Source organism: Saccopteryx bilineata, chromosome 7, assembly GCF_036850765.1.
Source record: "Saccopteryx bilineata isolate mSacBil1 chromosome 7, mSacBil1_pri_phased_curated, whole genome shotgun sequence".
In the NCBI taxonomy this organism is placed as follows: Eukaryota; Metazoa; Chordata; class Mammalia; order Chiroptera; family Emballonuridae; genus Saccopteryx; species Saccopteryx bilineata.
This window is the reverse complement of record NC_089496.1, coordinates 61,633,317-61,660,327: the sequence shown is the minus strand read 5'-3', so window position 1 is coordinate 61,660,327 and position 27,011 is coordinate 61,633,317. Positions and strand designations below refer to the sequence as shown.

General features: G+C 54.9%; 1 protein-coding gene across 1 annotated transcript in view; it reads left to right on the top strand.

Moving 5' to 3' along the window:
- The first annotated feature begins 818 nt into the window (after positions 1-818).
- Positions 819-27,011, top strand: part of ALDH1A3 (aldehyde dehydrogenase 1 family member A3) — a 40,039-nt gene continuing 13,846 nt past the window's right edge. Inside the window, exons 1-9 of the mRNA XM_066238958.1 lie at positions 819-987; positions 7,179-7,283; positions 9,725-9,865; positions 15,531-15,660; positions 16,389-16,450; positions 17,583-17,711; positions 19,703-19,816; positions 22,200-22,302; positions 25,259-25,443. Coding sequence (XP_066095055.1) covers positions 889-987; positions 7,179-7,283; positions 9,725-9,865; positions 15,531-15,660; positions 16,389-16,450; positions 17,583-17,711; positions 19,703-19,816; positions 22,200-22,302; positions 25,259-25,443 — 1,068 coding nt within the window. The 5' untranslated portion in view covers positions 819-888. The remainder of the gene's footprint in view (positions 988-7,178; positions 7,284-9,724; positions 9,866-15,530; positions 15,661-16,388; positions 16,451-17,582; positions 17,712-19,702; positions 19,817-22,199; positions 22,303-25,258; positions 25,444-27,011) is intronic.

The following is a 27,011-nucleotide window of genomic DNA, read 5'->3' as shown; positions in this document are numbered from 1 at the left end:
CAAACTTCCAAGATTTCGTGTGCTTTGCCTTTTCTCATTGTTGTTGTTTTTAATTGCGGTTTAATTCGTGCATTTTAATAATCAAAAGAATCACATCCCAGGATCCCAGAACCGGAGGGCACTGTGATCCTCTGAAGGTCGGAAGCCCAGCAGCTGGGCCTCCAGAGCGCCGCGGCGGAAGGGCCAGGCACTTCCCCTTGCCTTTTGCCCCTTTGCGCATGAAGTCCCAGGGTGGAGGTGGTATCCCTGGCCAGCCGGGAGGCTGACCCAGCTCGGGCCGACTGGGGCGCAGAGAGCGTCTGTGTGGCTAGCCGGGACCCGGCAGCCGGACTCTAGGTCGAGGCACGTAGGCAACGACTCGGGGGACGCCCCACGGGGCGCGCGGCCCTGGGACGTGGAGCAGGCCTCTTGACACGCGGGCGCGCGTTGCTAAAGCACGGCCAGCCGAGCCGAGTTGGGCGAGTCCGCAGAGTGGCGGCGGGCAGGGGCGACAGGTGCCGCGGGCGAACTCTCCCGACCTCGGGGAGCTGGTGGGCGCTGCGGCCAGCTTGCCTGGGCGCCCTGGGACTTTCGGGACCGGGTTGCGCCAGGGACAGAGCCTCCAGGGGCAGCCGTCAGGGCGGGGGAGTGCGCAGCGCAGTGACCCGGCTCCCGGCTCCCGCAGGGGCAGCGGGCGGAGTGGGGTAAGGCGGGCCAGCCCCCTCCCCTCCCGCAGGCCCTGCCTTCTTCTCGTCCTGCAGCCAATTAGACGGGCCCCTCGGGCAGGAGGCGTGGGGCTCTCCATAAAACAGCTCGGAGATGTCACCCTCCGAGCAGGCTGCGCACCGCCGAGGACGGAACCGGCCGGGGCAGACTTGGGCGCCTCGGGCCGGAGAGCGCGGAAGAGCCATGGCCACCACCAACGGGCCCGTGGAAAACGGGCAACCCGACAAGAAGCCGCCTGCCCTGCCGCGCCCCATCCGCAACCTGGAGGTCAAGTTCACCAAGGTGAGCTGGCCCCCGTTCCACCCGACGGCAGCCTGGCTGCGCACCGGACTGCCCGGCCCCGGGACGACCGGACGAGGGGCCAGAGAGGTCTGGGAGCTCCCGCTGCTCTGCTCCGAGGGTGTCGGGCGCTGCGGGCGGCGTGCTCTCGGCTGAGTTCGCCCGGCTCTCGGGACCTGAGCCGCGCCGCCTGTGCCGGGCCCTCCCAAGCCGCGTCGGGCTCAGGGTTTCCCAGGCGGAAGCCTGCATTCCGTGCGCGCCCACCACGCACCCCGAGGGGCACTCGGCGATCCCTATACCCCCGGAACGGGCTCTCGGTGACGCACAGCGCTTTCAGCCTCACAGCCGAGCAAGGGAGGAGGCTGCAAAGGGCCCGCGCGGTGCCAGCCGCAGCCCCTCGCGGCCCCGACGTGCCGCGGCAGGGCCCGCTTTGCCTAAATAAATGGGTTGGCCTTCCAGAGGGTCAGAGCGGGCCGGGAATCGTGAAGAAAAGAGGGTCTGGGGGCTAGGGCTCTTCCGGAAACATGCCACGGGGAGCGAAGGGAGAAACTTTGGGCAGCCTCTGCGCTTCGCTTGTACCTGGCCGCCCAGTCGAGTGAGGGGGGTGGGAAGTCGCCGGGCTGTCCAACCCTTTGCGCTGGAGGCTGGAGTGTCTGCACAGCGTTGAGATCATCTGCCAGGGACAGAAAGGGAGCTGGGGAGACCTGCAGCTGGGCTGCGCAGGGGCCGGGAGGCCAGCGACCTGGAGCGAGTCCCTGAGGCTGTTTGGAGGCCCTGAGCAGGGGCCGGGGTGCGGGGCTCTACAGGGGGGCGTAGACGAAGAGAGTGCTGTGGGCTTCACGTCCCCCAGCCCTGTCGCCTTTTATGTTTGCATTTTATCTGTAAACCCCCCCCCCCAACTCCAGCTGACGCTGCCGGGAGAAAATTCTACCCCGCATCAATTTTGCTTTCAAAAAGTAGCAATTATGCCTCTCGAATAGTTTTAATCAGGCTGAGAAAGTCGCAGGCCACCAAGTGTGGCCTTCAGATTTTGGTCTCTTGGCACTTCGTGCCGGCTGGGCCTCTGATCACATGACATTTGAAATTAACTGTTTTCAGAGGGCCCTGTAATCAAGGGAGACACTTTCCCCCCTAAGTGCTGGGGCTTATTTTTAATGGAGTTTCCTTCGCAGTTATCAGCTTCAGAGCAAAAATTCCAACCCCAGATTGTTGTGGGTGCTTGCCTGTTGGTTGGTAGTGAGTAGAGATGGTGTTTTGTTTTTTATAGAGTTGGGTTTTTTGTTTGTTTGTTTGTTTGTTTTTCATGATAGAGATACCGGAAATTACATCAACCATCGTCCTGTGGCTCTTTTCGCCTTTGAGGGTCCTACAGGAGTGACGCGGGCACCTAGGGGGAAGTTTATCTCTTTCTTTCTCTCCAAGTCCTAATGTACAGCCTGGAAGAAGGAGGGTCTCGGCAGACTCGCAGGGGGCCTCAGTTCTCCATCTTGTTCGGCTCCTCCTCTTCTCCGTGGATGGGGACTGGGTGTGCGGTTAAGGCTGAGAAGAAGGAGAAGGGAGAGCCGGGATCCTGAGGGGGACCCCAAGCCGTGCTGGCGACACCAGCCTGACCACACAGGCCTCGCACCCTCCTTTCCTGTGCAGGGCGAGGCCTCTCTGCCTGCTCTGTCTTTCGGGGGGGAGGGCGCTGCCAAGGCCTCCCCCCAGCCCGCCTGGGCGCAGCCTGGGCAGTGTGACTGGGGGTGGGCAGCCAGGCGAGCGGTGTGTGAGGAGCCGGAGGGACAGCCAACAGGGCCCAAGAGAGAGGAGCGGAGGGGTGTGTGAACCGGCCACGGGCCGTTATTTTTCAAATCTGCTTCGTGGTGCTTCTTGCTAATGGCGGACACACCAGAGAGGGTGGGTCTGAACCCAGGCCTTGAGGGTTTCCCTTCCCCGGAGTCAGCCCAATTTCCCGAAGGGCGACCTGGTCGAAGTGGCCTACATGGGTTCTTACATGTTTTTAACTGTTGGGCTTGCTATGTGATTCTGGTGAGGGGAGCATCCCTCCAGCACCCACACACACACACATACACACAGGTCTCAGAAAATAGCAACACCATTCACTTTAAGGGGGCCCCCTTCCTCTCCTTATAAAATTTCTAGCTAGTAGCAGAGACTCTGGTTAAGATGTTTCTGGTTCATTAAAGCCCCAGTTTTTATGATTGCTTTTATGAAGAATGAAATGCACTCCAGCCTCCTTTTCTGAAAACACAGTCCTTCAGGAGTTGAGCCAGAGTCCAATGGACGCTCCTGCAATGGCACCCTCAGAACTGCCCGGGGTGGCTGCCATCTTTGCTTCCGCCCTAGGGGGTCTCCCCATCTCCCTAGCACACAGCTGGGGCTCCCCGGCTCAGTCCACATAACACGGTGGCTGTCTCCCTTCATGAATACTGGGATTTCGTCTACGGCTCCGTGTAGCTTAATCTTACCTACTTCCATAAGAACTTAATCTTATCTGCTTCCACAAGGTTCGTTTCAGACCCCTGCGCGAGTCCCGGAGAACGAACATCTTTTTTCCAGACCTGTTATTGAGGACGCGGGGTTTCCGAACAGCACAGCCTGACTGGTCTGGCCACACTCGCTGATCCTTTCTCTGTTTGTGTTTTTGTTTTCTTTTTGGCAGAGGGGAAAAGCCACAGTGGAAACCATTTACAAAATGACTTACTAGTGTCGTCTAAAAAGAAAAAAATTTTTTTTTTTTTTTTTTTTTTTTGCTAAATTAGAGACATTATGATGGGGGGGGGTGAATATGGTTAGAGTTGAGCCATCTGCATTTTTCTTTTTCTAAGTCGCTGGTTAGAAAGGGCTATGGATCAATGTCATAAACGACCGGGTCTTTTTTTTTTTTTTTTTTGGAGGAACTTGCTTGGAGATGAAGTATAAGAGACATCCGATCGTTGCAATCCATTTCCCTCCCCCCTTTATTTATATTCTCGTCTACCACCTTCTCGTTTTCCACCGAACCCCCACCCTCTCCTCTTTGGAACTGATACCAGGAAGGGCCCAGAATCAGCAGTTTTCACTGACAGTCGCTATTATCGAACCCACGAAATTTCATCTTCCAACAAATGGGCCTCTCTCTCTTCCTGCCCGCCCTCCCTCCCCTCCCCTCCCCTCCCCAGGCTAACTTCACTCCCCTCCGCTTATTAATTTCTCACTGTTACTGAGGGATGATGGCTCGCTGGATGGCAAAAGTCACCACGGTTGGATTTGGTTTCAGCTGGAAGAAGAAACCTGTAATTGTAGCCCGGCCTTGTCCGCGGGCTTCCCTGGGGGCCTGGCCTCACGTTGAAGGCACTGAGCTTCCAGAAGTCAGATGGGCACATCCCACGGGCCAGGGACGCTTTTCTCTGGGTTCCACGCACTGGCGTGGGGCAGGGGTATGGGGGGAAAACGGGAGGGGTTCTGCCCACCGGGCCCGCCGGAGCTGGCCTTTGGTCCTCGTCCCCACCGACGGACTCAGATATCCCTGCTTCTGGGGGAGAGTTATGAACAATGGTCTCCACCAGTGGCTTCTCAGAATGAGCTTCCTTCCCCTGGGGAACTTGGGTTTTTTGTTTTTCTACAGCAGAGCCTGGGACAGAGGACAGAACCAAGCCACATGCAGGATGAGACGGTTCCCCTTTCATCTGTCCTCACTAGGGAGTCAAGTAATCCAACTGAATAAAATTCACAAGAATTGAGATTAGCTCTTAGAAGCCATGACACGATGCTTCTTTCAAACCAGTAGCTTCTAACCTGTAGATACACTTGGAGATCGGTGAAACGCAGGAATTGTTTGGGGGACCGTTAAGGCAGAAATCACCCTGAGCGTAAGCGAATTCAGCTGAGGTCATCAGGTCTATCATCTTCATACGACATCAGGGGGGTTAACTCTTTTGTAGACTGGCACGAAATTTCTAGTGGGCCAGCCTCTGTCTGCAGACCATCGGTTGTAAAACACTGCTTTAAACAGCTCACGGAGAGGCTGAGATAAGCATAGAGCTAGAGAATGGAATCGAATCAGCGAGGTCTGTCCTTAGAAATTACCGACAGCATTTTATTTGTTGGAAATGCTTCTTGAGGGCCTGAGCCATGTCCACGACTGGGGTCTTTCTGATGCAGTGACGAACTATGGTGACAAGGCTGTCCCAAGCCGCCACAGCCAGAGATTATCGGTCTCTCCCTAGGTAGCTGGGTCCTCATGCTGTCTGGTAGGTTGTGTACTGTCTGTCACCTCTGTTCCTGGCTCTCTTTCAAAAACCCTCTCTTTTAATGTGGTTTCTTAAGGCAGTTGGAACTTACAGGAACTGTAGAGTACATAGTACACACATTTCAGTGCATGGGCTTTTTTTTTATCGAGGGAAGGAGGTTATTGATTGATTTTAGAGAGAGGGAAACCTCAATTTGCTGTTCCACCCATCTATGCATTCATTGGTTGATTCTTCCATGTGCCCTGACGGGACGGGGGGGGGGGGCGTGGGATTGAACCCGCAACCTTGGCGTATCAGGACAATACTCTTAAGCAGGGGTCCCCAAACTTTTTACACAGGGGGCCAGTTCACTGTCTCTCAGACCGTTGGAGGGCCGGACTAGAAAAAAAACTATGAACAAATTCCTATGCACACTGCACATATCTTATTTTAAAGTAAAAAAACAAAACGGAACAAATACAATGTTTAAAATAAAGAACAAGTAAATTTAAATCAACAAACTGACCAATATTTCAATGGGAACTATGCTCCTCTCGCTGACCACCAATGAAAGAGGTGCCCCTTCCAGAAGTGCGGTGGGGGCCGGATAAATGGCCTCAGGGGGCCGCATGTGGCCCGCGGGCCATAGTTTGGGGACCCCTGCTCTTAAGCATCTAAGCTACCCAGCCAGGGCAGTGCCTGGGCTTTGTGAGTCCTTTTGCGTTTGCTCATAACGTCTTTTTATTTTTAACTGTCTTATTCTTGGCTTTGTTCTCGATCACTTGGGCTCTAAGCTCAGTGATTTTTGTGGGTTCACGCTTGGATTCTGCATATAAATGTTTATTTGCTACATCTGTTAATACAACCAGAATACTTCCTAACCCTGATATTTATCTTTGTAGTCCAACACTGGCTTTATTAAGCCCAACGTTGAAAATAGACAGGTTTTTTGTTTGTTTGTTTGTTTGTTCTATGAGGATGGAGGGGGAGGGGTGGTAGTGGGCATTCATAAAGACTAAAGGGTTATGGTGAGATCGTTGGCAGTTGAGCTGGGGTGGGGTGGGTTGCAGCAGGAGGAAGAAAGAAGGGAGTGCTCTGCTGACGTACATGCCCTTCGGGGGCAGGCACAGTGCCTGGCACTTAATGTATATGAGCCTATTTAATCTTCCCCCAAACCCAATGAGAGTATAGAATTTAACCTACATTCTTTTTTTTCTTTTTTCTTTTTTGTATTTTTCTGAAGCTGGAAACGGGGAGAGACAGTCAGACAGACTCCTGCATGCCCCCGACCGGGATCTACCTGGCACGCCCACCAGGGGCGACGCTCTGCCCACCAGGGGGCGATGCTCTGCCCCTCCCGGGCGTCGCTCTGCCACGACCAGAGCCACTCCAGCGCCTGGGGCAGAGGCCAAGGAGCCATCCCCAGCGCCTGGGCCATCTTTGCTCCAATGGAGCCTTGGCTGCGGGAGGGGAAGAGAGAGACAGAGAGGAAGGAGGGGGGTGGGGTGGAGAAGCAAATGGGCGCTTCTCCTATGTGCCCTGGCCGGGAATCGAACCCCGGTCCCCCGTATGCCAGGCCAACGCTCTACCGCTGAGCCAACCGGCCAGGGCCCCTACATTCTTATTAAACTGTATAACTCAGCTATTCCTCTGTGCATCCAGGCTATTGCTCAAAAAAAAAAAAAAAAATTTTTTTTTTAATTTAAAAATCTGAATTTTCATTTTATTTTATTTTGCTTTATGATGATATAAAGGAATTCTCCGAACATGGGTGAAAAGTCAAGATGCTCAAACGCTAACTCCTGCGCGTGCCCTTGGTCGGGTCCGCGACCCCGTCTCCCCTCTGGTCCCCTCTGTAAAACGGCGGGAGGGTGGGCAGGCAGTGGGGAAGGACGAAACGTCCGTTGCCTAAGGTCCTCAGCATCCTAGAGTCGTCCGATTTTGATTTGGGCCTCATGCATTACCACTTCCTTTCTCGGTCAGATGTTCATCAACAACGGATGGCACGAGTCCAAGAGCGGAAAGAAGTTTGCCACGTACAACCCTTCCACGCTGGAACAGATATGTGAAGTGGAAGAAGGAGACAAGGTAGGTGCTCACCCCGCCCCTCGCCGGCCACCCCGCCCCAAGTCATTCACTTACGGGTCGGTAGGTGGGCCAGCTCCGCTGGGAGCCAGCACGGCCCCTCCCCCGCGCAGGTAGGACCCAAGCGGGCCCTGTCTCAGACGCACGGCCCACAGTGGGATCAATTAGGGCCGGCGGGCTGCATGAAGTCACTCTCCTTTGATGGATGGATGCCTCCTCGTCTATGAGGATGACCTCAGCTGTCCTCTTCACGTGGCTCAAGGGAAGGTTTTTATCAATTATGAGAACCTGGAGGCAAGAATGGAATCTTTCCAGAAAGCATTTCCGCTTAGTGTGTTTCACCAAATGCAACGTTCTGGCAGGAGACACGTAAAAAAAAAAAATACCTTGAAAGGAAAAGACTTGCTAACCAAGTCACGCAGGGCTGATAAAGTCATGTAACAGCCAGATATTTTTCCTACCAGAAACTTGAATGATCGTATAATATATTATAAAAAGCTTATTATAAGCTCTCTCTCTCTATATATATATATATGTGTGTGTGTATATATATATATATATATATATTGCTATATAACACATATGGGTATATGTCATAATGTAGCACAGATATATAAAGCTAAGGGGACATCTGAATGTTTCCCTGATACATTTCAAAGCCATAGAGGATCTTGCATCTTTTGAATATAAGTGCCCCTGGGGGAAGAGGTTGAAGGGGAAGCTTTCCTATGGAGAGAAGGAGATGGAAACCTCTTCTCCACCACTAGAGTTCCCACCTCCCGTCCTTAACAAGCGTACTGGTGATGTCGCACATGGATAGGGTGAAGGGCACACGTGTAATGTGGGCCTGAATTCGATGCCAGCAGCTGTAGCTTTGCGATTGGTATGCACTGAATTCCCCAGTGGTCCCACCGGTACAGACCTTCCGACATGCAGCGCCCCGTGCAAAGCTCTGTTTGCAAAGATGCTAGGATCCAGGAGCTCGTGTGCTATTGTGAGGGTGGGGGAAGGGTGTGGGGGGGGACGTGATGCTGAGCAGGATCCCCAGTGGGAAACCCCCTGTTGTGCAGCACACAGGTGTCAGGGAGAAGAATGAGACCCCTGTCCTGGGCTTTGCTTCTTCCTCTGTCTCGGTGACTGCTCCACACACCTGGAGACAGAGGTGGTCTGTCCCCTGCAGCTGGAGAGGTCCTGCCTTCCCCCACCCCCACCCCCAGAGCCTGCAATAAGCAATTCACAGTCCTGATACCTAACTCCCTTGACAAAGCTTCCACTCACCTCCAAGCCCCACTTGGGAGACTCAGAGTCTCGGTGGCGTGCCCCCTTTGACAGCGTCAGTGGTCCACCACAGATGCACCCCCCCCAGAAGGCTGAGAGGGACCCTGAGGATGAGCCAGTGCCCACCGGCAACCGGAGCCTCAAACCCCACTTTCCTGAAAATGAGAACTGAGTGACATTACTTTAAATACCTCTCGTTTCTCTCCTTTTTAGTAGAAGGTTCTATTGCAGTTCTTCTCTCAGGGCCCAGAAGGTCCAGTTCCTTGTCTATGAAATGGGGTGACAGGTCTGCCCCAGTGGGTCCATGAGGCTGAGAGAAACGCTCCCAATTCTCCCCATCGGCGGACTTTCCCGATGGAGGTGGTTGGGTCTGAGATCCAGAGAGGCGCTGATGCCCATTCTCCCTGTTGGACCACAGGCCTTAGCTGGAACAGAATGCCCAAACAGCCACGCTCCATCTTGTTGGCGAGCCCGGGAAGCATGTGTCCAAACAGAGCTAGCAAGTGGAAAATCTTTTCCAACTTGGGCCACCAAGAAAAACACTTTATTAAGACTGGAGGTTTTATAACCTATTTTATTATTATTATTTTTTTATTCAATGAAAGGAGGGGAGGCAGAGAGACAGACTCCTGCATGTGCCCCGACAGATATCCACCCAGCAAGCCCGCCAGGGGGCGATGCTCTGCCCATCTGGGCTTTTGCTCAGCAACTGAGCTCTTCTTAGCACCTGAGGCAGAGGCCATGGAGCCATCCTCAGCACCTGGGGCCAACTTTGCTCCAGTGGAGCCTTGGCTGCGGGAGGGGAAGAGAGAGACAGAGAGGAAGAAGAGGGGGAGGGGTGGAGAAGCAGATGGGTATTTCTCCTGTGTGCCCTGGCCGGGAATCAAACCCGAGACTTCCACACGCTGGGCCGATGCTCCACCACTGAGCCAACTGGCCAGGGCCTCAAAATATTTTAAAAAGCTTTTATAATCAGAAGGAAAGTTCATACTTGGCCATGGTAGAAATCTTGCAAAAAAACTGAAGATGTGCAGAAGCAAAGAGCCACTTGGAAGCCCCAGCCGCTGCCAGCTACCGTGTCCTTCCGCTTCTGCTGTTCTCTGTAGCTCCCCCAGAGCGCGGTCGCAAGCCAAGGTGACACGCTCTCTTTTGTCTTGGCCGCTCAGGCTGACGTGGACAAGGCCGTGGAGGCCGCACAAGCCGCCTTCCAGAGGGGCTCCCCGTGGCGCCGGCTGGACGCCCTGAGCCGGGGCCGGCTGCTGCACCAGCTGGCCGACCTCGTGGAGAGGGACCGCACTGTCCTGGCCGTGAGTACCTGCGCGCGAGGGACGCGTGTGAGGACAAGCCGGCCTCAATGAGGGTTCTGTCCCCGGTTGGAGTGGGCGGGGGGGGGCGCTGGCTAGGTGGAAGAAAAGACCGAGGGTGCTGGTTTTGTGTGACCGTGTGTCTGTTCGGTCCTTTGAGGTTTTGTGCTCTGCGGTCGGCAGGTGTCCAGGGCCCTGAACTTGACCTTTTTTCCTTTGGAAGTCAGACGTCCACCCCCTGCTGCTCAGCTGCTTGACCCCGTAGTTGCCTGGAGAAAGTTCAGCCTCTTTATTGGTTCCCAGACGTGAGATATATATACACCAGATAGCTGATGGACGGGTCCCACCTTGTACATTTGTGAACTTCACTTTTTTTTTTTTTTTTTACATGAACTCCCTTTTAAATGTAAATTTAATCTCATCCCAAGTGACAATATCCTTGGAATCAGCGGTGTAATGTGCTGCTGTCGTATTATTTTCTCAATATTTATAAAAAATACATGCTGTAAAACCACATAACATAAAAATTATCCCTACATGACCTAAAAAAAAAAGTCTCGAAAAAAAAAAAAAAGTCTCGGCATCACTCCTGAATGGGGCCGTGGAGGGCCTGTGTGCCATGATGGTGAGGGCAAAGAAGCTCGGTTATAACAGACCTCAGAGTACGAAAGACCTGGGTTCAAATCCCAGCTCTGCCATCGACCAGCTGTGTGACTCTGGGCAGGTCACTTGACCTCTCTGAGCATATGTTTCTTCACGGAAAACGTCACTAATAATGATAATGGAAGTGTTGGAAGAATGATTCGCTTAAAATCCTTAGCAGAGCCCCTGGCATGTGGCAAGCACTAAATAGATGATAGCTGTTACTCATAATAGCAGTCTCCATAGTAACACTACCTGAAGAGCCAGGTTCGAACCCCAGCTACATACCCTCCTGACCAGTAATTTCTAGGGACCTTAGTGTCCCTGCTGTGAAGTGGGGATATTGACTCAGCTCACTCCATGAGGCTGGGCTGTTCCCATGCAGTGGCACTGTGAAGGTATTTGTAATTGGTCAGTGCCTTCGTTAATGGGATCCTCAGACCTTCTTTTGGTCTTACGGCAAGTGACCAGAGGGAATCTTGGGGGCACCTTGTGCCTCGAGGTCCTTTGCCACCTGCCCAGGAAACCCTGTGCTGCTCAGACTTCCTGTGAACTTGCTCCAAACCTTGAGGAGCAGGTTGGGAAAGGAGAAATCTCTTTCTGAACCTCTGGATTTAGGAAAATGATTCTTTTCCTTTCTCGCTCTGATGTCAGGAATGACCTGTAAGGTATACACGCTCATGAAGAGCAGTGTCAGCCAGGCCACTGAAAGGACTCTCTCGTTACTAGCTCTGTGTTTTGGGGACAGAAAGTGGAGGAACTCCCATCTCGGATTCTACTCTCGGGCACATTGCTGCGAGAACACATCTGCACAGGGAGACCTGAGCTCCCCTTCCTTCCTTCCCTTCCCCTTCCTTCCTTCCCTTCCCCTTCCTTCCTTCCTTCCTTCCTTCCTTCCTTCCTTCCTTTCTTCCTTCCTTCCTTCCTCCCCTTCCTTCCTTCTTTCCTTCCTTCCTTCCTTCCTTTCCTTCCTTCCTTCCTTCCTTCCCTTCCTTCCTTCCTTCCTCCCTCCCTCCCTCCCTCCCTCCCTCCCTCCCTCCCTCCCTCCCTCTCTTCCTTCCTTCCTTCCTTCCTTCCTTCCTTCCTTCCTTCCTTCCTTCCTTCCTTCCTTCCTTCTTTTCTTCCTTCCTCCCTCCCTCCCTCCCTCCCTCCCTTCCTTCCTTCTTTTATTCCTTCCTCCCTCCCTCCCTTCCTCCCTCCCTCCCTCCCTCCCTTCCTCCCTCCCTCCTTCCTTCCTTCCTTCCTTCCTTCTTCCCCATGGTGCGTTTGCCCCAACACCATGGGCGGGTGGCTCCTTCTCTCCTAGAGCCGGCGCTTCTCTCCCGGGAGCCTCCGGTTTCTTCCCGCAGTGGACGCCAGCCTTGGCGTCTGGGCTGCCAAACTGGCTTTTTCAAAAACATCTCTGTCTTCACCCTGCATGAGCTCATCCATCTGCAATGCTGTGAGAGTGGACCCGTCCTAGCAAAGGGGAAGAGGATGTGCCCTGGCCACCCCTCCCCGTCCCGTCTTCAAGTGTCAGGGTCGTCTTTGGGAGCATGGGCTGCAAGGCTGCCTTCCCCCTCAGCCCGCCACACGGTCCGGTCCGGCAGGACCGTGTTGGGGCCGCGGACGGAGCAGGACCTCGATGCCCACGGGAAAGGACTCAGCTCTTTGCTGCATCACGGAAGGGACCATACCATGACTGGCCTATGTGGTGTATAAACCTTGGACCACCTTGTAGGAAAGCACCCCTCACTTGCCCACCTTGGTCTGTTTTTCCTGCCTTTTCAGACAGCCCAGCGCCCCCTTCTGTCACGTCCTCCCGGGGGCTCAGTGGTTTAGACGGAGCTTGGTGTTTACTGCTGTGTTTGATGTTTGGAATCAGATGTGGGGGTCCTAGCAGCCCCACTTTCTCTCCCTTACTGAGTGAGGGCAGGAAGCCAGGAGCTGGCTTCTTTGTGCTCATTTTGGGAGCCCCCAAATAAGGGTCTTCCTCATGGACGCCACTTTTGAAGCCTTGGCAACTTGGAGTTGAAGAATAGGTTCCCCCGGGACTTTTCCTTTACTCTTTAGCATCTGAGTGTGACGATAATAATTTTGCAGAAGGCATCCTTGCCTCCTCAAATGTGAAAGCAAATCTACTTAGGAGCGGCTGGGATTTCCTCACAGTCCAGCCACAGAAACCGTTTAAAAGTCTCCATCCATCCATGGTAGCTCAGACTGGATTTCTTGGGTTCTGTCCTGTCTACTCACCTGAGAAAACCGCCCCCCCCCTTTTTTTAATTTTTTTATTTTCTTAAAGATATTCCTGTCTAAACCTACTCTGACTCGGTTTTGCTTGGAGCGATTCCACAAAACCGGCCCAGCAAATTCACACTGTCGCTGAGGCCAGCAGCCATGCCCAGGTGAATAATGAGGCATGTTTCCAAAACCCGGGCTTGTCGAGGGCTCTTCGTGGCTGGTTGGAAGCACTTTGCCTATAGTCTTTACTGTCTTCTTTTCAGAGGTGAGGATGCTGAGGCCCAGAAAGGTTAGGTCACCTGCCCAAGGTCACACAGCCAGAGATGCCCAACTGTTGCCCATGATGCGAGGCCGCCGTGTCTTGCCTTCCTCTCCTTTTTGAGTCCCCAAAAAGGGCCACGAATAAACTCCTAGTCCCGCTGACAGACAGGCAGATGCTGTCTGGAGTAGTCCAGCCTTGGAGGACTTGTGGCATGATTTGCAACATTGGGTGTCCCCCGGGAGAAAAGAAAAGTTCCAACTTGGAACATAAAATGAATAGGAGCCGAAGGGCCAGTGTGCGGGGGTGTCTCCTTGGCCTGACTTGGTGCCTGAGCAGCACCTGCAGGGGACGGGACACCTTTCTACTCCAGTCCACCTTGTCATCTCCATGAACTCAGAGTCCTGTGTCCTCAGGGTCCCCAGGTAAGGACTGCTGAGCACCTGTTGGGTCCCAAAAGGCAGAATGAGTGTGGTTATGGCTGTGACCATCTGCACAGTGCACAGGGCGCGTGCTGTGGGCAGACACGTTGTCAGCACTTTATGGATATTAACTCCTCCAGCCCTCCAACTCGCCCTCTGAAGTAGGTACTATCGCTATGATGAGTCTCCGTTTACAGATGAGGAAACTGAGACAGAGAGTGATTCCAGGACTTGCCCTCGCTGGCCAAGTAACAGCCTAGGTTAATTTATTTTATTTTTTACTCATTTTTTAGAGAGGAGAGGGAGAGACAGAGAGAGAGAGGAGAGACAGAGAGAGAAGTGGGGGAGGAGCTGGAAGCATCAACTCCCATATGTGCCTTGACCAGGCAAGCCCAGGGTTTCGAACCGGCGACCTCAGCATTTCCAGGTCGACGCTTTATCCACTGCACCACCACAGGTCAGGCCAACAGCCTAGGTTAGAGGAGACTGAAGTCAGGGGAGCCAGCTTCTCACAGGGCCGTCCTTCCGATCTTTCTGGATACAGAACAGTCACTGTGCTGGCTGGACATTAGATACCCCAAGTTAAGTGCCAACCGTGCCGCCAACCCACTGGCTGACCTTGGGGTCTGTCAGCCTCGGTGTCTGCACCCAGCAGGGAAGACAGGGCCCTCGAGCTCAGAAAGGAGGCATCCGTGGGCGCCCACAGAGGGGGCCTCTCTCTCTTCCTTTGCAAATCACCATCTCGCTGCCGCAACTCTGATGCAAGAATCCTGCCCTGGGCTATGTGTCCTGGTGGCCACTTCCTGCAGGGACAGATGGCAGGCTGTTTCAGCACTGGGCTCCACTGGGGCCGCTTGTCTGAAGGACAGAGGGGCCCTCTGAAAGGCGGGCTGGAAATAGAAAAGAATCCTCGCCATTGAGGAGCAGCATGCTCGCTCGTGCGGGGGGGGGGGGGGATCGCCACCACCCTCCCTGGTGGCCAAGGGCGTGTCCGCACCCTTCCACCATGCATCCGGCCTTGCAGCCCAGGGAGGGAGCATTGCGTCTCTGAGCTGGTAGCACAGCCCTTCTGGGCTCCCTCAGTCACTCTTTCCACCGTGCTCTGGCCTGCTGTCCTCCCTTTCTCTTCTGTTGGAGAAAGCTAGCCCTCTCCCCCGCAGACCGTCCGAGAGCATCCCAGGGACGCACACGCCCACGTAGCCCGGTCACCCAGCTGACGCCACTGTCTTCAGATAAAAGACAAAAGACTAAAGTGTCCTCCTTCTCAGCGAGGCATCCCCCATGAGCCTTGCATCCACCACAGTCCTTTTACAGGGACACGTCCTTTGCTCCAGCCAGCCCCACCTCAGCGTTCGGTGTTTTGGAATAAGAGCATCCTAACAGGTCTTATTTCAAATGCAGGGTCTTGCTCCCTGGCCGAATAGCTTGGTTGATTCGAGCATCAGTCCTGAAGGGCAGAGGTTTCTGGTTCAATCCCTGGTCAGGGCACAGCCAGGAGCAGATCAATGTTCCTGTCTCCACCCCTCACCCCCCTTCAATACAATAAGCATTTTTTTTTTTTTGTATTTTTCTGAAGCTGGAAACGGGGAGAGACAGTCAGACAGACTCCCGCATGCGCCCGACCGGGATCCACCTGGCACGCCCACCATGGGGCGACGCTGTGCCCACCAGGGGGCGATGCTCTGCCCTTCCGGGGCGTCCCTCCGCTGTGACCAGAGCCACTCTAGCACCTGGGGCAGAGGCCAAGGAGCCATCCCCAGCGCCCAGGCCATCTTTGCTCCAATGGAGCCTTGGCTGTGGGAGGGGAGGAGAGAGATAGAGAGGAAGGAGAGGGGGAAGGGTGGAGAAGCAGACGGGCGCCTCTCCTGTGTGCCCTGGCCGGGAATCGAGCCCGGGACCTCCGCACGCCAGGCCGACGCTCTACCACTGAGCCAACCGGCCAGGGCCACATTTTTTTTTTTTTTTTTAATGTAGGGTCGTGCTTTCTCAGGGACACCTACGACTGGGAGGTGTGGCAATCCATGTTCTGAGACCGTGTGCTCTGCCCTCTGCCTGCCCCCTGGTCCTTCACAGCCTGACCAGCACAAAGGAAACAGCGTCCAACACCGATGTTTTGTCATTTCAGACACTGGAAACGATGGACACGGGGAAGCCGTTCCTTCACGCCTTCTTCATCGACCTGGAGGGCTGTATCAAAACCCTCAGATACTTTGCAGGATGGGCTGACAAAATCCAAGGCAAAACCATCCCCACAGGTGAGCTGGCCTGGGGCGCTCAGCCTCCGAGGGGATGTTTGGGGGGGCTCGTCTCTCCCTTCCTTCTGGTTGCCCCAGCGCAGTGCCTCTAGCCGTTCCCCCCAAGTCCCCAACAAGAAACGGCCTGTGCCCATCCTTCCTCTAAACTGTTCTGCTTCTGAAATTGAGTCACTGACAAGATATAAAGCTGACACTTTCATGGGGCGTCTGGGTTCGTTTCTTGCCTTGTTACTACTTAAAATCCCGCCTCTCGAGGCCTTGGCCGGTTGGCTCAGTGGTCGAGCGTCGGCCTGGCGTGTGGAAGTCCCGGGTTCGATTCCTGGCCAGGGCACACAGGAGAAGCGCCCATCTGCTTCTCCACCCCTCCCCCTCTCCTTCCTCTCTGTCTCTCTCTTCCCCTCCCGCAGCCGAGGCTCCATTGGAGCAAAGATGGCCCGGGCGCTGAGGATGGCTCCTTGGCCTCTGCCCCAGGCGCTAGAGTGGCTCTGGTCGCGACAAAGCGAAGCCCTGGAGGGGCAGAGCATCGCCCCCTGGTGGGCAGAGCGTCGCCCCCTGGTGGGCGTGCCGGGTGGATCCCGGTCGGGCGCATGTGGGAGTCTGACTGTCTCTCCCCGTTTCCAGCTTCAGAAAAATACAAAAAAAAAAAAAAATCCCACCTCTCGATTAACGTGTCTTCCACTCTGTGTGTGTCCGTCTCCCCCCACCCCCCACCCCCCACCCCCGCACAGATGACAACGTGGTGTGCTTCACCAGGCATGAGCCCATAGGTGTGTGCGGTGCCATAACTCCTGTAAGTAGACGCCGCGCCCCCCCACACACTCCCTCGGGGCCCTTGGAGCTGATTTCCAATCTCCTGTGTGTTTGGATTCGTTCTCACCCGCGTCCGTGGAGTATTTGCTCTGTGGTGTGGAGATGAATGCTTGAGGCCTGCCCTGTCCTGCTCTCGAACGGCAGCCCCAGGAGGGCAGCAGAGGCACCACGGATTCCAAACAGGGGGGGCTTGGCCTGGCCAACACCCCCTCGGGCTGTGGTGTCCTACATGGGCCTTGAAGGATAAGAAAGAACACGCAACAGGACGAAGGGTTTTCCGAGGGAAGCGGTGGCCTGAACAGAGCTCTGGGAGGAGCCTGGGCTGCGTCAGCCACAGGGCGGCAGGCGGGACTGCAGCTCAGAGGGCGGAGAAGGTGACGGAGAGCGTGGGCCGTGGGACAGGCGGAGTGGGCCCAGCCTGCGGTGGGCTTTGGCTGCCGAGGGTCCAGGACTTAATCCACTGGGCAGTGAGCATGCAGCCTGGCATGGTGCCGGGTCGCTCAGAGATAACATGACCACCTCGTGCTGGTACGAAGGGATCAGGTGAGGTGAGTTTTGTGGCATGCCTAAGACAGCGCCTGGCACACAGTGAGCGCCCCACGGCGGTAGCTTTCGCTGGGCTTATTGCACAGTGATCTGGGTATCCTTGCCTCTCTCGTTGAAAAAGGACAAAGAGAAGCATTTCTCAAGATGAATTTTTACCAAGCCCCAGTTCGCTGGGGGATCAGTATGTATTCTGTAAGCAGATAAAAAACCAACAACAACAACAGCCTCTCAGGGCGTCTGAGTCGAGGAGAGGCGGGTCTCACTCCTGCGGGACTTGTCAGAGCCTTTAACCTGCCGATGGCTTCGTGCACCTCAGAGGAGAGGAGGTAGCCCCCATACAGGGGAACCCCCTTCACGGAGGATAACTGTTAGCATTCCCCAGAATGCATTTAGCAAGCACCAGGCTGGAAGACAGTTGCGATTGTTGCCAACTCCTACGTTACCCCTTATACCCCACATCTAGACCGTGCAATGCAAGCATCCTCCACGGAGGTATTTTTGGGGCATCTGGGACAGGGGAGCTGGGTGCCTCCAGGTCCCCAAAGTTCCCCTGTGCCCCGTTGCAGTGGAACTTCCCTCTGCTGATGCTTGTGTGGAAGTTGGCGCCTGCCCTGTGCTGTGGGAACACTATTGTCATGAAGCCGGCCGAGCAGACACCCCTCACCGCCCTCTACCTCGGCTCTCTGATCCAAGAGGTAAGACGCCCGGAAGGAAAAATATTATGTGTTCCCAATAACGTCCCCACTCCCGGTAGGCAGGCCGCCATCATGACATAAAGCCGCCTCGCGGAGCTGGGCCGTGCGGGGCGGCCTGGCCCTCTCACAGCTGTGTGAGACAACGGGCGTGGTGCCCGGTTCACTGGACGGCCTCCCGGTCTTTCTCAGGCTTGAGGTCACTGAGCGAGAAGGAGCCCCAGGCCTCCCGCCGAGCCGCGTGAGGAGCCCTAACTCTCGTGAGGGGCTGCCTCAGGAGCCAACGTTTTCTGTGGAAAATTTGCAGGAGAGCCACTTGGGAGGTCCTTTGGGCCTTGCGTTTGTGGAGTAGGAAATGGTCTCCTGTTCCCCTTGGACGGATGATCGCGGCCGCTCTCCTGGAGTGGCCGTTACCCAGCTGGGCTCACCAGCGCTCTGCTCTTGGGCAGGTGACCATTCTGTCCCCTGAAAGCCACCCCTCGGGGGAGGGGGGAAACAGCCCAAAGGGACACCTCCCTCCAGACACACTAGGCAAAAGGGTTCCGTCACTGTGTCCCCAGCTTCTCTGTCGCAAAGATGTAGAAGAAGGAAAGAGGGATGGGAGAGGAGGCCTGTTCGTGGCACTTTTCCACTGAGCTAATAGGATCGGGCCCTGTGGCCTTGCTGACTGAGATGAAAAGTTGGTTGGGGCAGCTGGTAATTGACCAGAGGTTTGTCACTTTTCCTTTGAAAATGCCGTCGGACACAACTGAGTCCTAACTAGTGTGACTTAGCATTTCTAAAATCCCAACTGTTAAAAAGAAAAGAAAACAGCCCTGGCCGGTTGGCTCAGCGGTAGAGCGTCGGCCTAGCGTGCGGAGGACCCGGGTTCGATTCCCGGCCAGGGCACATAGGAGAAGCGCCCATTTGCTTCTCCACCCCTCCGCCGCGCCTTCCTCTCTGTCTCTCTCTTCCCCTCCCGCAGCCAAGGCTCCATTGGAGCAAAGATGGCCCAGGCGCTGGGGATGGCTCTGTGGCCTCTGCCCCAGGCGCTAGAGTGGCTCTGGTCGCAACATGGCGACGCCCAGGAGGGTCGCAACATGGCGACGCCCAGGATGGGCAGAGCATCGCCCCCTGCTGGGCAGAGCATCGCCCCCTGGTGGGCGTGCCGGGTGGATCCCGGTCGGGCGCATGCGGGAGTCTGTCTGACTGTCTCTCCCTGTTTCCAGCTTCAGAAAAGTGCAAAAAAAAAAAAAAAAAAGAAAGAAAAGAAAACAAAACACAGTGTCTAGAAACTCTAAAATCTCAGGCACCATGGCCTAAAATCTCACCTTTCTAACATAATGAGTTTTAGGTCAGACTCTCCCACCACCACCACCACCACCGCCACTACCCCACCTCGTTCAACTGTGTGTTCTTGGTTCATCAGGAGGCCTCGTGTGTGCAAAGCACGTGGCCTGAGTGTGAAAGAAAAGGCGCCCCCACCCCTGTAAGAAGGGGCCAGCTGTGGTGTGACCCGCGTTCAGCAAGCGAGAATGCTGAAGGGGGTGACATTGTGTTGCCATTTGGAGCATGAACTTGGGGCAGATTTAAGGAATGAAAACGAACACTCGGAAGAGAAATTTTGCAGGGGCCTCTGACCCTTGGAGGTTGTGACCAAGGTGTCTGTGTCCCAACACACGGCCCAGATACACACATACACACACACACACACACACACACACACACAGTGAATAGCGCTCTGCTATGAATAGCAACTGCTTCTGCTCAGAGGCCTTTTTGGGGTGAGAAGTGCTTCCTGGAAGGAGGGATGTGCACCTCACCCTGGCCCAGCCTGCACCCTAGTCCCCCGGCCGACTGGTTCCAGGGTGGATGGGTGACCCAGGCCCTTCTCAGTGGGAGCGCCCCTCTGCTTGGAGCCATCTCTTAGCCATGGCTCTCTCGGCCCAGGTGTGGGCCCCCTGGTGGACGCAGGTCCCTCCTCTTACCTGAATGCCATCTCGCTCTCCCCCCAGGTCGGGTTCCCCCCAGGCGTGGTGAACATCGTGCCAGGGTTCGGGCCCACAGTGGGAGCCGCAATTTCCTCTCACCCGCAGATCAACAAGATCGCGTTCACCGGGTCCATCGAGGTAACCTTCTCACTGGCCGTCACTGCGCGATTCAGGACCCATGAGCTTTCCTTTCGGGAGGCTCGTAACCTGTGACTTATTTTCCTTCTGAATTGGACAGTGCTTTTCATCTGTAGCTATCAGGTTTTTTTTTTTTAAAAGAAGTCACCGGTTCCAGTGTCCAAACTAAGTATTTACTAGAAACCAAGAAGCTTTGGAAGAAACGATTGCTAGATAAGATAAAATAAAAACGCCAAACATCCTTATGACAAACAATATTGTAACTAAGGTCGAGAGGTAAACAGCTAGTAGGGAGAGGGACAGCCATAATGTACTATATTTTTTACTCCGTAAGACGCACGTTTCCCCCCCCCCAAAATGGAGGGGGAAATGCCCGTGCATATTATGGAGCAAAAAATATGGTATTTTATTAAATATTTAACACACCATTTGGTTCAGAATATTTTTTTTCTTATTTTCCTCCTTGAAACCCTAGGTGTGTCTATGGTCAGGTGCGTCTTATAGAGCAAAAAAAATATATGGTATGCAGCTCTCCAAGGGTTAATAGCTGTAATATGTAAAGTACTCCTAAAAAAAAAAAAGAAAGAAAAGAAGTAAAAAACACTAATTGAAGGGTGGCAAAGTAGGCAACTCAGAAAAGAGAGATACCGAATGCCCCAGAAGACCAACCTCGTTCCCTGGTAATCAGGGAAACGCGAATTCAAATGACAGTTGGACTCTTCCATTTTTGTCCGTCCGTCTGTCAGATGAGGACAAAAACATCACTCTAAGCGAGGCTGGGGGAAGAACAGGCACCCTCTGTCCCTGTGGTGGAGGACGCTGTGGCCGTACCCACCACAAACTTGAAGGTATAACGCTTTTGACTTAGAGATTCCACTTCGAAGCAGCGACATGGAGAAAATCATCTTACAAGGATTCATGTCTTCCGGTCTGTTTCTTCCGTGTGACGTGGATAGCCAGGGCAATGATCTGATCTATCGTTGGACCACACAAAAAAAGTGAACCAACCATAGGCAGAGTGTGTACAGTGTGATCCCATTAGTCCAGGCGTGTAGGGAAGAGAAGCCGAAATTGTCTGGAAAGGATTCCCCTGAAATTCTCAGCATGACCACCTCTGGGTGGGGGGTGGCAGGTCCTGGGGTCAAGGGAGATGAGAATGTTCCCCCTTTAATAGGTGTGGATCTGCATGTGCCATTAGTTTTAATGAGAAAGTACTTCTTCTGTGCTTAAGTAAATAAGTGAATGAATACTTCCCCTGCAATAAATAAATGTCCCTCAGCCGGGAGGCTGAGTGCCCCCTCCTGTGGCCAGCTGGACAGCACTGTCCCGCCCTAGGAAGGATGAGCGTTGTTAGAGACCCATCGACTAGAATGGGGCTCCTGCATGGCGTCGAACCAGGTGACAGCCAGCAGGGCTCAGCGCGCTGAATGGGGCAGCAACCACTTTGTTCCTGGCAGCTCAGCCGGGGAGAGGGGAGACGGAGGGGTAGAGAGGTGCTGGGCGTGGCTCCCGCCCTCCCCAGCTGTCCCCACCTCTTCCCAGTCTCTTTGCTGGACGGCAAAATCAGCCCCGCCTCTGTCCCTGGCCGTCTTCTCTGCAGAGAATCCCTGACCCCTTCATACACCTGTAGGGCTGCTCATGGGTCCAGCTAGGTAGTGCCCTCACCCAGCTACGGACCAGGTGGCTTTCCCACCCTGGGTCCCCCTGCTGTGTCCCTCTGCGGGGTCCCCCTGCTGGGTCCAGCTGTAAAAGCCCCACCAAGGACTTCATGGCACCTGGCTTTACTTGTCATCCAAGGTAAGTCACCCAGGTGTCCCAGGCCAAAGCTGCCCCCCAGCAGCACGTGCATTCAGGGACACGTGGGAGGCGGAGCGTCACAGTTTGGGGAGTGGTCCTCTGGACCTCCCAGCACGCTCACCCCTCCACCCCCCGTGGAAGCCTTAGGATCATTTCCCTAGAATTGACTCCTCATCCTGAAGGTCAGTCTCCCTAAGTCCCGAATTCTCAGAGGCTCCCTCCGATTATACCAAAGAACCCAACAGAAAGACCTCCCTCACTAGGGAGGGGCACAGGAGCTGCCCGTTTGCCCCCTAAAGACGTTTCTCAGACTAGCTGGACTGTCCTGCTGCCACCAGGTGGCGCGGCCACCAGGACAGGGGAGTGGCCGGCTCCTCCACTAGCTAGCTGTGTGGCCGTGGGCAGATTGCGAGCCCTCCCGAAGGGTTCCACTCCACCCCTTTAAGTGGAGCAGCTCCGACAGCGGGGTCCGGCCATGTCAAGGTTTCAGGGGGCTGGGAGCAGCCAAGGGTAGGGGGACAAACATCTGGGTCACATCTGGGCATGTCCAAGGTGTAATAATCTGGTCTGGTTTTTTATAATGAAGGTCGGGAAGATGGTTAAAGAAGCTGCTTCTCGGAGCAACCTGAAGAGGGTGACCCTGGAGCTTGGGGGGAAGAACCCCTGCATCGTGTGTGCGGATGCCGACTGTGAGTCTCTGCTGTGGGGCTCTGCTGGGCTCTCGGGGGGTTCAGAGGTCTCTCTCAGCTTCCTGGGCCACATCCGGAACCACCTGGGGCTCTGCTGGGCTTTCGGGGGAGTCAGAGGTCTCTCTCAGCTTCCTGGGCCACATCTGGAACCACCTGGGGCTCTGCTGGGCTTTCGGGGGATTCAGAGGTCTCTCTCAGCTTCCTGGGCCACATCCGGAACCACCTGGGGCTCTGCTGGGCTCTAGGGGGAGTCAGAGGTCTCTCTCAGCTTCCGTGACCACATCCAGAACCACCTGGGGCTCTGCTGGGCTTTCGGGGGGGTTCAGAGGTCTCTCTCAGCTTCCTGGGCCACATCCAGAACCACCTGGGGCTCTGCTGGGCTCTCGGGGGATTCAGAGGTCTCTCTCAGCTTCCTGGGCCACATCCGGAACCACCTGGGGCTCTGCTGGGCTTTTGGAGGAGTCAGAGGTCTCTCTCAGCTTCTGTGACCACATCCAGAACCACCTGGAACACGCACACATGTTCACGCATGCACACACTCCATGGGGACGCTTTTTGACCTTGGGCAGACAAGTCACCAGCTTTATGGCAGATAGAGACCTCCACTGGAGGGAGGTGTGTCTTAGACCTTTCTCCAGGTCCCTTCAAGATTAAGCTTCCCTCCCCTTCCCCGCAGAGCAGAGCGGGAGCCATCAGGACAAGGTCAGTTTCATCTCGAAGCCCCTGAGCGGGAAGGGAGGGAACAGGGCAGGTATGTTCCTCTCACGGGAGTTAAATGACATTCTACCGGCCAAGCCAGTATTCCTTATAGGGATTTCAGGCTCTCCGAAGACTTGAGATGTTTTTTTCCTTCCTTGTCTCAGGCCTGACAAATCAGGGGAGGACGGTGGTGGCTGACCCTTAAAAAAAATACCCCCCTGGTCTGGGTACTGTCTGCCTCTTCTCGTTCTGCCCTGGCAAACCCACTCTGCCCAGCAGCTTAGTGGCAATTTATGTCCTGCAAAGCGTAGCCTCCCCTCGCCTGCATCATCGCTGACAGAAATTTCTTGCCTGAAGAACAGAGCCTTCCACTCCCCACTCAGATAAGGTCGGACTTGCAAATATCCCTGAGAGAAATGACCCTGGCGCTATTTCTCTCTAAGGTGTGAATGACTGATACCACTTCCTCTCCTTGAAACTGACTTTCGGTGGTGGAGAAAACTGAGCAAATGGGCTGCTTATTCATTATTTTATTACTATTATTATTATTATTATTATTGCCTGAGTTGGTACTCCCTGTGGAGGCACCATTTAGAGTGTAATGGTCCCTGGAGCCGCATGGGTGTCGCCCCAGTGTGACCCACATTCGGTGTTCCCAACGCCAGTCCTAAGGAGCCAGGACTCCTTCCTGTTTTGCCAAGTGTCACCGTATCTAGGCACCCCATCAGCACCTGAGCTCGTTTTCTCTAACAACAACCAGGACACAAGGCTCCTTCTGCTTGAGGGTTGGTTGGACAAGGGAGGGTCGTAAACACCCTCCATGGCCCTCTCCCATTTGTGTGGGCAGTGCCAATCCACCAAATTAAACCCTGACGTAACTGGCATCTCAGGCATGATATCAACATGCTGCCCCCACCCCCGCAGCCACAACCCCGCTCCCCTCGGGAAATGAATGATTTTTGGAGGAAGGGCATTTTTAAGTTGACATGACGGGCAGGGGTGTGGGGTGGGGTGGTGTGCAGGGCGGGGCAAGCAGCTGATGATGCTCGCCTGCTCCCGCCACGACTTAAACAGAAGCCAGTTAGCCACAGCCTGGTTCTCAGAGTCAAGGGCAGCGTTTCTCAGCGTTACCCCCAGAGCAAGGCTGGCTGTCGGTGGGTAGGTCATCTGCCTGTGCCTGGGGGTCCTTGGTTTTGATCTTTGCAGAGGAAAGCTGAAGTGGGGTGGTTGGGAGGCTGCTGAAAACTCAGTGGAGCGCTGAACATAGACGGCACCCACTGACCATTCGTACCTGTATGGAGGTCACCAAAGATCTCACTTACTAAAAGCACCTTCTCCTCCCCCCCCCCAGTTTCAGTACCTGGTTTTAATTCAGCATCAGCTGTGCAATCCAGATTCAGACCTTGTCAGACAGAATCAGTGGTTTCCCTCTTTTTATGAGAGAGAGAGAGAGAGAGACAGACAGACAGACAGGAAGGGAGAGAAATGAGAAGCATCGACCTGTAGTTGCGGCTCCTTAGTTGTTCATTAATTGCTTTCTCATATGTGCCTTGACCAGGGGGCTATAGCAGAGCGAGTGACCTCTTACTCAAGCCAGTGACCTTGGGCTTCAAGCCAGCAACATGCAGTCATGTCTATGACGCCACACTCAAACCAGCGATCCTGTGCTCAAGCTGGTGAGCCCACACTCAAGCCAGCGACCTCGGGGTCTCGAACCTGGGTCCTCTGTGTCCCAGTTCTACGCTCTATCCACTGCGCCACCATCAGTGAGGCAGCTTTTCCCTCTCCCTTTTTTTTTTTTAACTCTTATAACTCGTACGTGGTGTCATAGTAACTTAACAAGACACCTCTGTTGCACAAGGTGGGAAATACAGTCTCCTTTAAAAGTTCTTGCCAGTTGACCTACATCTATACTTAGCAGAGGTCCTTCTAAAAGGACCCTAGTCCTTCAGAAAAGGGAGTGGGTCACCTGGGCAAGTGAGATGACAACTTTTGTTTGTGCATTCACAGAGTCAAGACACTGAGAAGTCCTGTAGACGGGACCTCAAACTCAGCGGAGCCGGGAGTCCTTTCCCTCCGTTCCTCTGTGTTTGGGGAAAATGCCGAGAACAGAATTAATTTCTGAAGTCCCAGAGCCTGTTTTCCCTTGTGTGGGCAATTAGAGTTGCAGCTGTGGCCAGTCCTTCCCTAACGACTTAATCGCTTCCTCTGGCCCCCGCCCCCTCTCCCCTCTCCCTCCCTCCCTCCCTCCCTCCAGTGGACTTGGCAGTGGAGTGTGCCCACCAGGGAGTGTTCTTCAACCAGGGCCAATGCTGCACAGCCGCCTCCAGGGTGTTCGTGGAAGAGCAAGTCTACAACGAGTTTGTCAGGAGGAGCGTGGAGTGCGCCAACAAACGGCCCTTCGGAGATCCCTTTGACGTCAGGACAGAGCAGGGGCCCCAGGTAACCTCCTAATGCGTGGCGCGTGTCTGGGAACTGAACCGGGCAGCCCCCCGGAGCCTGGCTGGGGCCGCTCTGGTGCTCTGTGCTTCCAGGGTCCTTCCCAAAGCCGGGGGGGGGGCATGTCGCCCCCCCCCCCAATGCCAAGCTTTTGTTTATACCATGGACCAACAGTACGATTCCATCGGCTCTCAGTGGGGTTTTGAAACAGGGCCGGACACACACACAGAGTCTTGCTTTTTTCAGCAAAAAGAATGCCAGGCTCAGGACCTCGCCAGGAGAGGGGTGTTCCCAGCTCCGAAGGCCACGTGCCTGCCCCCGCCAGCCAGAGGTCTGCCTCTGCTCTGAGCCACCAGCGTGCTCAGGAGGGAGGCACAGGCAGAGGCTGGCTGGTCTCCCTGCAAAGAGAGCTTGTAACCATGGCCAATAGGCCACAGCGCCCAGGCAGGGGCAGTGCCCGGAGCTGGTGGCCTCAGCTCAGATGCCCTCATGCCCGTGTGCGTTACAAGACAAGGTGGCCATCAGAAACCACGCACCCCCAGGGCAGAGAGCTCGGTGGGCAGGGTGGGGGAGTGTGGGCTTGGTTCGAGAAGCCAGCGACAGGATGAGGATGATGATAGCCACAGGGTTTTATAACCGCTCTCCAAGGGCACATCCTGTATCAGTTTCTTCCTAATTACACAGTCCAGCCCGTGGATGAGTATTTGAAAGGGGGCAGCCTGCCCACCCTGGGCATTCCTGACATAGAGCTCGGTGGCAGCCCGCTTTGCTGGTAGCCAGAATCCAGCCCCGGCCCACAGAGTTTTAAAATCACATGTCAGGACTCATCCACACGCCTCTGACCCACCACATGGGGGAACCGCGTGTTGACACGGGAAGCCGTGGGTCTGGGCCAGGTCCAGCTTGGGCTCTGTGACCTTACGACTGTCACAGGCTCCCTTCAAACCTCAGTTTCCTCGACATGGAAAATGAGGGTAATCCACGACGCCTTTGAAAAATCTCAAGGCACTGAAGGAGTTTTTATTTATGTATTTATCTTTAAAGCAGGAAGCGTTCGATGACAGGCTCCCTGATCCAGGGAGGACTGGGCCGTTTCAATCAGGTCTTGCTTTACCTGTTGGGGGTGCTCTGGCTGGGGACAGGAGGAGGCAGGACCTCCCGTGAAAGAGGCGCGTTCTGGCCATGGGGCCCACCACCCCTTCCGTGGCTCTGATGTCATAGGACCCCGGTGGACAGAAGGCTCTCAGCTCGTGGCCAACACTCCCCGACCTGTCAGTGACACCACACCTGTCAGGCGGCCTTGGTTGGGTTTCAGCTCAGAATACAAACAGGGCCACAGAGTCATCGACACATCCGCTGGGCTTTTAAAGCGAATCCAGGGCCCCTGGGGAAACTCCATGAGCTGACCCAGTACGCTAGGAAAGTTCCTGCCCCTCATTCTGCATCCATCTGGCTCCAAGGCCCCGTCTGGGCTCGACTTCTGAAGCAGCTGCGGAAACCTCTTCCAAGGGGGGCTGCTCCAAGCAGCCCGGGCACTGATGCCCTCAGAGGCTTTTGATGCCTCTGCTGCC